The sequence below is a fragment of the Lonchura striata genome, chromosome 9, assembly GCF_046129695.1.
Source record: "Lonchura striata isolate bLonStr1 chromosome 9, bLonStr1.mat, whole genome shotgun sequence".
Taxonomy (NCBI): Eukaryota; Metazoa; Chordata; class Aves; order Passeriformes; family Estrildidae; genus Lonchura; species Lonchura striata.
Window position 1 is genome coordinate 8,970,655 of NC_134611.1, and position 13,811 is coordinate 8,984,465.

Genomic DNA, 13,811 nt, shown 5'->3' on the forward strand with positions numbered 1-13,811 from the left:
TGCCTTTAAAGGGAGTATTTTAGTTTTATTTAGATAAGTCATTAGACTTTTTTTTTCACATTACAGTAAAAACAAGCACCATGTTTACATCATGAGTGAGGTTTGGAAGGCTGAACAAGGGGCTCCTTGAACAGCAGAGGCATTAAACAGCACCTTTACCCTGGGGCTTTAGAAAATCCCCCAAATCACAGGATGACTGAGAAGATGGAAGTTACTGAAATCCATTTTGCATCCAGTTCTGGAATGCAGCAAAGGGAAATCACCTTGGCAAAACAGCTCTTGCCACAGGCCGGGCCCAGATGCAGCAGACGTGGCTGATTTAGGGCTAACTACAGTTTGCAATTCTCCCCCAGGAATCCCCTCCCATGGACCAATTACCCATAATTACCAGTATTTCCAGCCAGCGGAGCACAGAGCTGCTCCTTTAAAAGGGTTATTCAGCTGATTACACCTGAAGATCCACCTCAGGGATTGAGCTAAACTAAGCTACAACAGGCAGAAAAGAGAAACAGATGAGTCAGCAAGGATGGAAAAGACACAGAAGAGTAGAAGAAACTTTCCTTGCAACAGGCCCACATGGATTTCCAGCAAGTCAGATTTCCAGCACCCATTCCATCATTAGTCCTTCCCTCCAGCAGCCCCGTTTGTGGAGTGGTGCCAGGGAGTCACCAGTGAGCCCTTCTGCACTCCCCTCACTGTGGGAAGGGCTCCCAGATCCACGCAGATGCAGGCACAGGAAGTTCTCCCTCGGGATCAAGCACAGCACCTCACTTTTTATGGCTCTGTACAAAGGCAGGGACGGTGAGTGTGCCATCCTTGACTCCTGCTCGGGTCTCAGGTCTGTGCTTTAATGAGAAGACAAGGGCTCGCACGGCCCGGCGATACGGAGCGCTAATGAGGCGGGAACACAGATGAAAAGCTTCGCGCTCAATATTTTCAGCCAGTGGGTGATCAATCTGAAAACAGCAAAGTATAAAATTAGATCTTTACATTTAATAAGGAGGCCAGCTGATTGAAATTGGAGTTTGGTGCCTTTTGGTGTTTCTTCATTAATCAGCTTAGATTCAAGGAAATCTGCTTCCCATCACAAGTGTAACAGGAAGAGCAATTTAATTCCACCCTAGCAATTAAGGGACAAGGCAGCGTGGTCAGTGGCAGGGAACATATCCCCACCTCCAGCTGGGTGACAGTACTTTGCCATCACAACAGGAAACTAATCTGTGACAAGCTTTGGGTATCAAGCTCACTGCAATTATAAGCTATGCTGTAGTGTCTCCATAAAGCTCACTTTTGATCTGGCTGATATAAGGTACCTTGGATACTATTTTAAATTTGATTCCAACAGCAACTCTAAGACATGCCAAACACTTGGCAACTCTGCCTGGTGCTATAAAGGGAAATGTGGGATCTCTGTCTGTAGAAGGAGGTGTAATTAAGAATGCAGAAAGGGATTTGCTAAATGTTAATTATGTAGTTATTGCTTCAACATGTGCCAAAACCTGTAATTCAGCACAGTTTAGGAAGCAATCCCCCACCCTTCAAGAAATGGTTTTAATTTCTCTCCTGCCTTTTGTGATGGGGAATCTTCCATGCATTGCATGCAGGAGATTCCAGTGAGCTAAGTAGTATTCCTGCAAATCCTTCACCACACAGGTTTTGCTACCCATCACTAAAAAGCCCCTTGGGTCCACTCAGTCCCACCTTCCCTTCTCTCTTTTGTCAGCCTCTCAGGTGTCAGTGCAGCGGCTGTGGCTTCCCTGCCTTAATAAGGAGTTCAACTACTGTGCCCTCTGCTTGCATATGTGGTGGCTGCAGGTGTTTTCAGGTGAGTCCTGTTCAGAAGCAATTCTGCTTTACCCAATTCTGCTCATTTTAGGAACAAAATCTTTATGTTCCACAGATTTAGACTTTACTGCCACTATAGTTACCATGCATAGCTGTGCTTTTTAAGAACTAAGCTGGACTCACCAAAGGTGAGCTCCCACCTTTCTGAGGCATTCCTACAGTGAACCATCCTTCTATGCTGTCCCAGACTGGAAGCTGGAGAGGTTGTTCTCACAGCTAGCAAACACACAACTTTCAAACTCTTGAATGTTTATCATTGGACTTGCCATTGAAAGGATAATTACTGAATAAATTGAAAATTAAAATTATTATGGCATTTCATAGACCAAGCAAACTAGTTACTAAGCCTTACAGCAGAGCCTTGTTCATTTAGTTAAACATACCTGAGGGAGCAGGTATTTATCACCACTTTATATACTATCAACCTTGCCTCTCCGTTTTTGCTATAGATTTTAATATGCAAATATTTAATTAGGAAACACCCAAAAAGTCCCACTGTTGCTTTCATAGTTGTTTAGTAGGACAAACTTCATATTCTATTTATTTCCACCTTGTACAGCCCAACTGCAGTGGCCACACAAGTAATCTGTTCACAGGTTATGGAAATGACAACAAATACACCTATGTGGCAAGCACATTTCTCTCTGTGCACCTCTATGAAAAATCCTGAGAGAGAGAGAAATGTGCTTGCCACACACCTCACTCACAATTAGCAGGTTTGCTTAGTTAACAACCAAAAACCATTATCTACCTTGCAAATGATGTTACTTATAGGGATGTGCTGTGAATCCCTAAAAATAGGAACAGATCACCTGGTCTTGTCCCCACTCAGCAGGCAGGACCAGCTTGGCTGGAAAAGGTTTAACTTGCTCCCACGGGAAGGGATTTTTGGAGCCACAGAACTGCACCTCTAATTCCAGAGCTTCGCAGAGCAGCTTCCGAGCGTTCTTCCTGAAGGCCTCGGTCCTGGGGTCGCTCCTGACCTCGATGGAGGGCCTGTTGGAGTGCTCCCTGATGAAGGCTTTCCACTCCCTGCAGATGTCCCTGGCGAGGCTGGACACCTCCGGGTCAGGGTGTTTGCGCATCCTGTTCACCGTGTGACCTGGAAATCAGGAACAGCTCCCGTGGGACTGACAACTGATACCGGTCAAATCGTATGGGTGCTAAAGCAGCCACACACTTTCTTAGCTTGGGCAGCCTCAGCAAAACAACCAAAGCATTGACACAAACATAAACAGAAAATGACGAGGATTTCAGAATGGAGCTTGAGAAATTAGCAAGGAATTGTGAAAATCACCTTCCCAAGTCACCCAGGTGTGGAGTGACACTTATTTAACAGGCTGCGCTAGTTGTTTTCACTGATCCTAGATCTGGTGAAGGTTTTTAAGCTTGGCCTACAAAAAGTGTTGGTTTTTAGCTGGGAACCCCTTTAAGGAAGCAGATGTTGCTGGTGATGGCTGTAGTATTTAAACGTGGGAACACCACGATCAAGCAGAACCTTTCTCATCCAGAGGGCCTGGCAGTGCAGAAGAGGCTTTCCCCTGCGAGGAGACAAAAGGAACCTTCCTGCTTCCAGAGGGGTGTTTTTCCCTGGCCAGGAGCGCTGTTAGCCAGGAGATGTCACTGTTAGGCTTCAGTGCCTCCTCCAGGCCGGCGCTATTCAGGCAGGCATTGGGAAAAATCCCGGGAAAAGCCTGAATAAACTGAACACGGCAAATGAAATGCCAGATCAGAAGGACGGAGAAAGGGGCGGATTGCAGCTCCTTTTCCAGGGCTCCGGCTGCTCTGATGGCAAACAAAGGCCGGGATGCTCTCCCCGTTCAGGAAAGGCAGGGACCATGTGGTCACCCTTATCCCTCCCCCAAGTCCTGTGGAGAAGAGGCAGGCATCGGGCTGTGCCATTTGCACGGAGCTGCCCATCTTCTGGGGGTTCCTCAGCGTGAGGATGCAGAAAGCAGTTCTGGGCCACTCTGAGATCTTCTCACACCTTCAGGGGATTCAGCCAAATCAGATAAATGAGCACTGACAGCAGGAGAAGGAATAAACCACAGAGTTACCAAGGAGAGCTCGTCAAAGCTCTGACCACAAAAGGGGTGATGCAGTATTTCCTGGGAGGAATCAGAGGACAGCTGACTTTTTCAGTACCAGCTGTGAAAACTGCAGGCTTGATATCAACAATATTTCACTGCCAGTAATTTCTTCATTTCTTAAAAAGCTTCCAAACTAATCTCTAGTGTACTGACAAGCCAAGCAGACACAAGACAGCCTAATATTCACAGTTTAGATAGACCAGATGTACCTATTTTAGTAGAAAGTAACACTTCCTTGGAAGGTATCTTCTTCTTCAGCTCCTCCAAAGCTTCCATCAGGTTCTCTTTTGGTTGCCCAGGAAGCTCAAGTATAGACTTCCATCGTTTTATGTCTTCCACAACCACAACTCTCTGGGAAAGAGAAAAGCTCCTTATGAAAGTGGAATATTGTTATGATAAGTAAGGACACCACCTACATCTCAGCTAATGAGGCTGTTATCAATACATGAATTATTGATCATGGCACAGAATATATAATGGGTACTTGCTTGGAATTAGAAAACTCCTGCAAATCAAGAAAGACTGAAGTAACCAGCAAACAAAGTGAAAGGCTTCACCCTGGTCTGCCAAACTCTGGGCACATAACAGAAAACTCCTCCTAGAAGTGTTCTGAATTTAAGGAATCCATTGTATAAATGTTTCTAAATAGGAAAAGGGATGAAGAGGGAGGTGGCTGATTATCCTTAGAATCCAGCTCAGATTGCCTATAGAAGTAAAACAATGCCAGCAAGGTGAGAAACAAAGCAGTAGGGAACACGAATGCAAACCCGAATACACTGCACAGTTGCAGTGTTTTTCACTGGTTTTGCCACAGACCTTGACAGAGCAGACTCAAAAAGTGCCAGTCTCATATTTTGGATGCGAAGCATCTTATTCAGCAGTGCACGCCAGACAACTGCACTGCTTTATGCACCACTGTTTCGATTTTTTTGGTGCAGCAGGTGTTTTGCTGCTGTGTTTCTACAAGCAGGCGACCAAGAGGGGTTCAGCTCTCGTGCAGGTCTCACACACGACATCCATGAAATGCACGGAAGGGTTTTCCTTGCTGGAAAGGGATGAGAGCCCGCTGGAAATACTGCGGCTGGCGGGCTGCCCTCGAATGTGTGCCCAGCCGAGTTATAACCCACGGCCCCCCTTGCAAGGCAGCGGAGCCCTGTGCACTGTACAGCCACTCCCCTGTTCGGATCCCGCCGCAGCGCTGCAAAGATTTCGGTGCAGAACCGGCGTTCGCGCACCGCCGCCCCGCCCGTGCCGCCGCCGGTGCCGCTGCTCCCTCCCACCGGTGACCTGCCTTGAGGGACTCGAGGGTGACCTGCCGGCAGACGCGGGGTGCGGGCGCGGCCCGGCGGGGGCTCTGCGGGCCGCGGGGGCAGCGCACCACGAACCGATCCATGCTCGCCCGGCCGCCTTCCCTCACGGAAGCCGCCGACGCGGCCCCGCCATTTCCGCCCGGTAGTTCCCTCCAGGGGCGAGGCCCTATGGGATGGCCGGGGGTACCCCGCGGTGCTGACTACACTTCCCAGCAGGCATCGCGCGGAAGACGGTGCCGCTCCCTCGCCCTTTCCGCACGGTAGTTTCCGCCGGGGGCGAGGCTCTATGGAATGGGCGGGGATGCCCCGCGGTGCGGACTACATCTCCCAGCAAGCTCCGTGAGCGGCACATCTCGCGAGAGGCTGCTGGCGGCCGGTGCCGGGGCGGAGGAGCGAAGATGGCGGTGCGGCGGGGCGGCCTCGCCGTCCTCCTCCTGCTCCTGCCGCTGTTCCTGGTGATCCAGGCGGGAGCCGCCTCGGGACAGCTCCCCGCCGCCTCCTCCGAGGCCTTCGACTCCGTGCTGGGCAACACGGCATCGTGTCACCGCGCCTGCCAGCTGACCTACCCCCTGCACACCTACCCCAAGGTACGGGCGGGCCCCTCCCCACACCTGCGCCGCTTCCCCCGGGCTGGCACGGCCCTTCCTTCCTTCCTTCCTTCGCCCCTCTCCCCCTGCAGCTCCGTCTCTTCTCCAAAGACAGATACTTCGTGATGTAAATAGATGGGTAGGCTGCCGCTTGCCAGGGAAGCGCTGTTGTCAAAGTACAGCTTTGTCAGTGCTGGGGCTTTTGTGGGTTTGGGACGTTTGGCTGCTCGTTTTTTTCATTCTATACTTAAAAAGACAGCTGTAATTTGGCTTGGGCTGCTCCATATTTTGGGCACTGAAACAGTGCTGCGTTCGTGGCAGGGTCACGATCCCGAGCCAGGGCGGCACTTGGATGTTGAAGGGTGAAGCATAAATGATGACAAACAAGTTGCCCGTCAGAGTCTTCATGGGAACTTTTTATCTCATAATAAAATACTGAAGTTGTGTCTGATAGGAATTTAATTTCATCCCCCAGGGTTTGCTGTTGGTTCATGCTGGCACGCCTTTGAACTATGGGCTTAAATTTGGAAAATCCCAGATCGCAAATCTCATATATCCTTGTTCTTTGTTGGCCATAAACTTCATTGTCAGCTGCGGCTGTGTAGCAGGTGGAACTCTTACCCCGTATTTGGGATTTCACGGGAAGGCAGCAGGCAAGTGGAGCAGTGCCAGGATCAGGTAACAGGGCTTTGTCTGCTTCCCCATGGAATTCAGTTGGATTTTGTAGATGGAAAGAAACAGGGAGTTGTGTGGAATATGAGTAAATTTACATAGCTTGTTTTGGTATATTGCACTTTTAAATTTTATTACTTTACTCTTTGAATAAGAATTTTGTCTATCGTTGGAGCTGTTCACTAATACAGTCACATCTTTTACATTTACTGTTTGTTTTGTTTGTCACAAAACTGCTGGTGGAATTGAAAGAAAATTGTTTTAGTTATGGGTGGAAAATAAGACAAACTTCATTGAGACTGTGATGGAAATATATCTGTACAGTTCATTTATCTGGATATCAAATTACAAAACGTTTTCTGCTACAGCACCACCCACCTTGTCAGTGTCAGATTTGAGTTTTAGTTTATATTCTTAATTTTCTACTCTCGTGCCTTTAAAGCAGATGAACTCGAGTGGCCTCAGTTCCAATGGCCAGGTTATGTACAGCAGGCTGTACAAGAGGTGTGGTGTGTTTGGTTGTTGTTAAATTAATTCAGAGCCCGTTCTGCACCTGTGCAGTCTGCGTGGCTGCTGGCTTTGAAGTTCTGATTCATGGGTCAGTGGCAGGGTGTGGTCAGTGGGACACTCTGTCACAGAAGCTTCGATTCACTGTGGACAGAAGAAATACTAGGTGTAGCATTTCTGTATTTGCATAATTTTAATAGTTGGCAGTGGGGAAACACTTCTGCCCTTCAGTTCAATACAATAAATAAACATTTCTGTTTGTGGAGCTAGCAGTAGGCAGCTAACCAGGGTGCTATGTAGGACATCAGAAAGTAATCTCTTTTTCTGATAGTTCTGTTGCAGCTCTAATTAGAGTCATTAGTCTGTCTAGATACATTGTATTCCCCTGTCACATTAGAGGATTTTGGTCCTTTCCTGCTGGGTTTTACTATTTAAGTTCTGAGAATGAAGCTTTCCTACTCTTTGTAGGATTAAACATCAATAAATCTTTTACAGCACTGTCTTAATTTCAAACACAGCACTTTCTCAAACATTCATTTTGCTTGTGAGTTGTGGGTCTGGAATTCCAAAGCAGCATTTGCTGCTCCAGGTTTGCAGGTAAATCCATGAGCTGTTTGTGCTGCTTGGCTCGGGTTTATTGCAGCTCATCCCGTCTCACACCAGGCCAGCTGCACGTCTGGTGGAGGGAAGGAGGACAAAAGCACCCAGCCAAACAGGAAAAGGTTTTGTTTTCTGACAATTTGTTGTGGACTGGAGGTGTGCAAGCCTCTCCTTTGCCCCCCCAGGAAGAGGAGCTGTACGCCTGCCAGCGCGGCTGCCGGCTCTTCTCCATCTGCCAGTTCGTGGACGACGGCGCCGACTTGAATCGCACCAAACAGGAATGTGACTCTGGTGAGCCCTGCAGCACCCCAGCAGCTGCACACACAGTGCAGGGACAGCTGCAGTGTCTGAAGGGCTGCTGTTGAGTTGGTGGCATCCTTTCGATTGCTTTGGGTTTGTTTAACAGCTTCTTAAAGTCTATATGCAGAATATATATATAAAAAAAGTCTTATGGGAAGGTTGTTGTCTGTGAGGTTCTCCGCAGTGTTGCTGTTTTCCTGAATTTCTCAAGTAGCATCAATGTCTGTAAATAAATTAGAAGTAGTGCATTTTACTATAAACAGTTTGTCATAGAAAACACAAAATGCCTGGGGGGAAATCCAGGCAAATAACACTTGCCTTTTAATAATTCCCTGTGACAATCAGTCCCATTTGCCAGTCCTGACAAATCTGTCTATAGAAGCAAATTGTTCAGTGTAGCAAGAGCACAGATCTCACTGTGCCTTGTAACTTGTGGTCTAGCCTACATCCTAAGCTTTTCCTGCAGCTAACCCCTTGGGAATGAGCTACAGCTTTGTTTGGAATAGGCCTTTAAGTACTGGTTGCTAATTCTCTCAGGCTGTCTGTGTTACAGCAAAGATGTAACAGTGAAGAGGAAATGTAGAATCATTTCAGTTGGAGAAGACCTTTAAGATCATCAAGTCCAACCAATGTCCCCAAGTGCCACACCTTATGTCCCTCCAGGGGTTGTGTGTGATACAGGCCAATTAATAGTGGATTTGGAATTGCATAGAACTTCGTTCCAACAATACTGAGGAAGCTGAGTCACAGTTGTATTCAGAAAGGAAAGGCAGGAACTCTGCACCTTTACTACCAATACCATTAAGCACCAGGCCAGCACTCAGGGGAGTCCTATGTCCTCTCAGTAGCTCCTGAAAGCAAGAGAGCTTGTGGCCAGCTCAGGTAGGGAAGCAGAAAGCCTGTCATGCAAAGATGCTAATGTGTTACAAAAGTTCAGTAAATACTCCAGATATGGGCTAATGCTCCAGTCTGTCACACTGTAGCTGTGATACAGCCTGTCAGTGTAGTTGTCAAACCACAGAAGAAAGAGTGCCATAAAGCAGGGTAATGTGGCAATAGAGCACATGTAGAGTAATGGAACAGTTGCTTATTTCTGATTTAACTCTTCTTCCTGGGGCTGTTGTCTTTGCTGGCTTATGTTCTGTAATCTGCTGCTGGGTGCCCTGACTGTTTTGTGCTTGGCAGATCCATCTTGGCTGCTCTGCTCAGTTCTGTCTCCGGTGCTTCCTGCAAACACTGACTTGGTGGCAGTTACAGCATGGAATGGCTGCTCAGGGGCCATGAGCTGAGCACTCAAATGTTTAGCTGCTGCTGCCATGCTTCCTGCTGGCTTCTTAGTCCTTAGGATGGTCCATTTGCCCCTCTGGAAAACTGGGAGAGCTCCTGTCCTCTGTGTTGCTTTTTAGTTGGATTCTTTACTTCAGGTACTACTGCAACACTGTCCACCTAAGCTTCAGAATCATGCAGGAGAGATGTGCCTGTGTATCATCTGTCTGATTTGTCCATGGGCAGAATAAACTAAATTATTCTCTTCAAGTAATTTAGGTTTCTTGGTCTTTGTGATCTCTAGTGAGCAATTAATAGAAGCTCTCTCGAAAACAAAGAGTTAGCTTCATTTTTTATAAGAAATTATTCCATAATACTTTCAGTGCAGTTTCTGTATTAGCAGGAAATGCTCCTTTGATTTTCCTGTGATACCATGGTTTCTGCTGTTATCTCAAAGGGGTTTAATGGACTGATGGTCCCTCTGTTCTCTTTAGGATTCCATCTCTGTTCTGTGATGTTCTGTGTGATATGTAGAGGAAAGCTGTAGTGGTGGTGGGAGAATCAATGAGAGCTTGCATCCCTGAGCTCAGCCAGGGTAACATTGGTGATCATTTGCTCTGATTGCAGCCAGATTTCAACTCCCTGCTCTGTTGAGGCTCTGATTCTGTCATTAGACCTCAGAGCAAATGCTACCCTGGGATTGCCATATCTTCCCCTGCAAAATGGGATTGTCAACTGCTGCTTTGTTTCTGATCCAACTTATACTGAGAATGTTTTCTTAACTAAAATGCAGAATTTATCATCTCATTTGGGGAACTTCTCCCTTGCAGCCTGTACTGAAGCATACTCCCAATCTGATGAACAATATGCTTGCCATCTTGGATGCCAGAACCAGTTGCCATTTGCTGAGTTAAGGCAAGAGCAAGTAAGTAGGTGACATGTTTTTCAAATACCACCTACTTATTTCTGTTCAGTGTGTGTCGTCTCTTTTTAAAATTTCTTCAAATGGAAGATAAATCTTCCTAAGGACTGAAATCTAGATATGAGGTGAAGAGTGAGCAATAATGTAACCTCTGTCATTTTCATGTAAAAAGAAATGGAACAAATGTTAATGTTGTGCTTGCAGTTAATGTCCCTGATGCCACGGATTCATCTCCTCTTTCCTCTGACACTGGTGAGATCATTCTGGAGTGACATGATGGACTCAGCTCAGAGCTTCATAACATCCTCATGGACTTTCTACCTTCAAGCAGATGATGGCAAAATTGTCATATTCCAGGTGCTTCCTTTTTTCATTGAGATTAAGGTGTCCTGGCTGCTGACTTCAACTCTGCTTCTTTCAGCCAGAGAAAAGTCTCTAGAGCACCATCAAAAGTGTTTAGTTTTTCCTAGTGTTTCACTGCCTTTAGAGCCATTTTAAAATTCAAACTTAAAAGAATGGAGCATGTCTTAAGGTTAATTTCTGTATTAATTCTGAAAATATAAATTATCAAAACTAGTGAAAGCTTTCTAGCAGGATCTCATAAGTCCTTATTTTGTTTTAGTCAAAGCCAGAAGTGCAGTATGTTCCACAGCTTGATCAGGAAACTGGAGATACAAAAGGATCCTTGTCGCTGAGTAAAACAGCCTGTAAGTTGTTTTTTGTGCTTTGGAAGAGTAAATGCAAATGTTCCCTGTCATGCAAATTTTAAAAATGACATTACAGGTGGCACATGAAAGCAAATTTTTAGAAAGCTGCAATGTAATTATTTACTGTGCGGAGCGCGCTGCGTACACTTGGCAAAGTGCGGCAGAATCCAAGCTCTGCTGCAAATGGAAGCCTGCAAGCTGGGGCTGTTTTAAAAGCTTCCTTTTATGCTGTCTGCACAGACCAAGTGTGTGGGGTGTGGGTTTTCCCTTCCCTTGCTCTCGTGCCCTCTCTTTGTGCTGTTGTGCCTCAGCAGACGGACGGCCAGGGAGCTCGCAGACGTTCCGGGGGCTCTTCGAGGAGCGAGCCAACGACAGCTTCTTCAAGTGTCTCTCCATGTACGTATGTCCTGAGCTGTCTGTGCCCCCTGTAAAGGCCTTTCCTCTGGCTGTGCAGCCCTGCTGGGAGGTCTCAAGGTGTCCAAGTCTGTAGGCTCAGGATGCACAGCATCACAATTTTGTATCTGACCATTAGTGCTGCTTTGCTGTGCTGGCCCCGTATTTTCTGCATGCTGTCCTGCCAGCTTTGATTTTTCCTTTCCCTTTCTAGTGAACAACATATTGATAATTTCCTGCACTGTTTTTTGAGTGTGTTCTGGGAACTGTTTAATCAATACTATGTTTTGCCTGTTCATTAGCTCCAGATGTGTTTTAGGGCAAAGCACTTTGTTTTGGGATTGTGTTATGTAGTACACTGGTAGGTCTTGTGTCCAGGCTGAAAATTCTCAGTATGTATTTATTAAAGCTTTCTTATTTTCTCCTTAAAAGTTCACACATGAAGGATCAGTGAGTTGTCCTGCAGATGAATAACAGAAAAATCTGGTTTTAAATCTGTAAACAGATTTAAAAGGAGGATTCTTAGGGCCCCATAACAGAATCCTGCAAGTCTTTTGTGATATCAAACAGGCATTAGAGTACCTAGGAGTCTGCAGTGGGCTGTGTAGCTGGAAGGGCCAGAGACTAATGAATTGGCAGGAAAGGCAGTCAGAAATGAGCCAAACTTTTTAGAGGTCCATTGTCTTGTATTCAGTCTATGAAATCTATCAACATTCTCCTCATTTCAGAAATTCCAGTTGGATTTTAACCACTACACTTGTCCTGTCAGTGCTGGTGCTGCTCTGGATTTGTTGTGCAACTGTGGCTACAGCTGTAGAGCAGTATGTTCCATCTGAGGTACTGCATTTCAGAGCTACAGTATTTGGGATTTATTCATTATATTGCTTTTATGTTACAGCTGTCCAGAGACTTAAGTAATATTTGGGGGAGGTTTGGTTAAGGAGGGTTTTCTTATTTGCCATCCACAGCTGTGGATGGCAAGCCAATTTTGCTTATTTAAATGATGGTTTTATAGCGGAGCATTCTTGCTCATTCCTGTGGCTCACAGGAGCTCTGAGCCTTATTCAGACACGATGTCTCTTGGTTTGTAATGCTGTACTCTGAACAGCCTTCAGGGTCTCTGAACAATGGAGGCTGATTCTCATTTCTCTGGGAATGAAGCTGTTCCGAGGGTTGGGTGGTGTAGGGGGGACCCAGTGTGGGTTTAATGCAGGAGGATCAGCAGTGAGAGCAGAGTGACAGCACAGTTATTGGTGAGTGCAGAGTCTCATGGAGGGGAGCAGGCACTCTCCCAGTGCCCAGAGAGTCCCGACTCAGTCTTAGCAGGCCAAAGGAGCTGTTACACAAACACTGTATCCACCCTTGTGCTGGCAGATTTCATACATTTCTTCTGGATGTAAGTCTAGTTCCAGCCCTGAATTTCAGATGTTACAGAGAGCTTTGTGCTGCAGGGCTGCAGCCATCAGAACCTGGAATGCAGCTGCATAATGAAGTTCATTTTATTCACAATGTGGAGAGTCTTTGTCTTAAAGTACCTTGTTTAAATGTTTCAGAAGCTGAGCATCTATGGAGATTTGGAATACATGAATGAGCAAAAACTCAACAGATACCCACCCTCTGCACTTGTTGTGGTTAGATGCAAGACTGAGGAACATGAAGAAGCAGGACCTCTTCCTACAAAAGTCAATCTGGATCAATCTGCAATTTAAATCCATTGGATCTGATAGACTAATTCTAACAGAACTAGAAACTCCTGATTGATTGTGGTGGTTCCTCAGTTGAGAAGCTTAGCAGCCAGTCTTTAAATGCAAATAAAGTTGCAAAATCAACAAATGTCATGGGATTTTGTTTTCAGCTAGTAGAGAAGATTCAGACATTCAGACATGAATTTGTTTCCAGGTATAATCACTTTTCACTGGTGTTTGCTATTGTGTCTTTTTGCTTACAAAAGTTGTAAGCATGCTTTCCATATTTCTGCCAGGATACTTTTAAATTTACTTGTGTGTTCTAGGATGTAATGTGTACAGTCAGAGTTAGCTTTGTAAAGGTATGAAACATTTTAAGTAGGCAGGACATGCCTTTCTAGTGTTGCACTTTCTGTTGTAGTTAAGAGGAAATACTATAAAATTATCTGAGGAATTTTTTTGTACTTGTTAATGTCCATGCACAAACAACCCTGTCTTCAAAAATAGAAATATATTTTTTCTACAGTGTGGTAATATTCAAGGTGGAAAGCATTCGTGAGGTACTGTAAGCTAGAATTCAGTTTGTGAAAGATGGAAACGTGTTAAAATTTACAGACATATCCCTTCACATGCAGAACATTACATGGTCAGTTATTTTGTCAAACTTTTAAGTCTTAAATTGCTTGTAAAGTTAGCACCTGTGTTTTCTGAAAACTTTGACTTTCTGTTCTTGATTAATTATTCTGGTCTTGTAAACTTCATTTACAGAAACAAGTTGATTCCTGAGAAATGAGAGCAGACAAATAAAATTGACTGTATAGAAAATGTTGACTATAGAGCTGTTTGCCATGGTTAATTATTGACCACAACAGGCTCAGTGTGAAAGCCTGTCTGTAGCCTTCCTCATGGGCAACGTGACCTGATTTT

At 45.6% G+C, this 13,811-nt stretch overlaps 2 protein-coding genes across 3 annotated transcripts; one reads left to right on the forward strand and one right to left on the reverse strand.

Annotated features, from left to right (window-relative positions):
- Positions 1 to 5,352, reverse strand: TCEANC2 (transcription elongation factor A N-terminal and central domain containing 2). Its single transcript, XM_021541927.2, has 4 exons — positions 5,227 to 5,352; positions 4,145 to 4,286; positions 2,754 to 2,947; positions 1 to 956 (listed from the first exon to the last, which is right to left on the reverse strand). The coding sequence occupies exons 1-4, from the start codon at positions 5,326 to 5,328 to the stop codon at positions 768 to 770; spliced, it is 627 nt and encodes a 208-aa protein (XP_021397602.1). The 5' UTR covers positions 5,329 to 5,352; the 3' UTR covers positions 1 to 767.
- A 240-nt stretch (positions 5,353 to 5,592) lies between these two features.
- Positions 5,593 to 13,720, forward strand: TMEM59 (transmembrane protein 59). 2 transcript variants are annotated; one of them, XM_021541905.2, is made up of 8 exons: positions 5,593 to 5,832; positions 7,797 to 7,902; positions 10,008 to 10,102; positions 10,304 to 10,456; positions 10,722 to 10,806; positions 11,118 to 11,202; positions 11,928 to 12,036; positions 12,753 to 13,720. In XM_021541905.2, exons 1-8 carry the CDS (start codon positions 5,644 to 5,646, stop codon positions 12,906 to 12,908), a joined length of 978 nt encoding a protein of 325 aa, XP_021397580.1. In that variant the 5' UTR covers positions 5,593 to 5,643; the 3' UTR covers positions 12,909 to 13,720. The 2 variants fall into 2 exon arrangements, with proteins under 2 accessions (XP_021397580.1, XP_021397588.1); XM_021541913.2 differs by having other exon boundaries at positions 11,121 to 11,202.
- Positions 13,721 to 13,811: the final 91 nt, after the last annotated feature.

Excerpts from the sequence above, each read along its gene's own strand:
- TCEANC2 (XM_021541927.2), bottom strand. The coding sequence starts at position 5,328 with ATGGATCGGTTCGTGGTGCGCTGCCCCCGCGGCCCGCAGAGCCCCCGC. Across the intron at positions 4,287-5,226 it reads TCACCCTCGAGTCCCTCAAG|AGAGTTGTGGTTGTGGAAGA; the intron begins GCAGGTCACCGG and ends TCTCTTTCCCAG. Across the intron at positions 2,948-4,144 it reads GTTACTTTCTACTAAAATAG|GTCACACGGTGAACAGGATG; the intron begins GTACATCTGGTC and ends CCTGATTTCCAG.
- TMEM59 (XM_021541905.2), top strand. The coding sequence starts at position 5,644 with ATGGCGGTGCGGCGGGGCGGCCTCGCCGTCCTCCTCCTGCTCCTGCCG. Across the intron at positions 10,457-10,721 it reads GCAAAATTGTCATATTCCAG|TCAAAGCCAGAAGTGCAGTA; the intron begins GTGCTTCCTTTT and ends ATTTTGTTTTAG. Across the intron at positions 11,203-11,927 it reads TTCTTCAAGTGTCTCTCCAT|AAATTCCAGTTGGATTTTAA; the intron begins GTACGTATGTCC and ends TCCTCATTTCAG.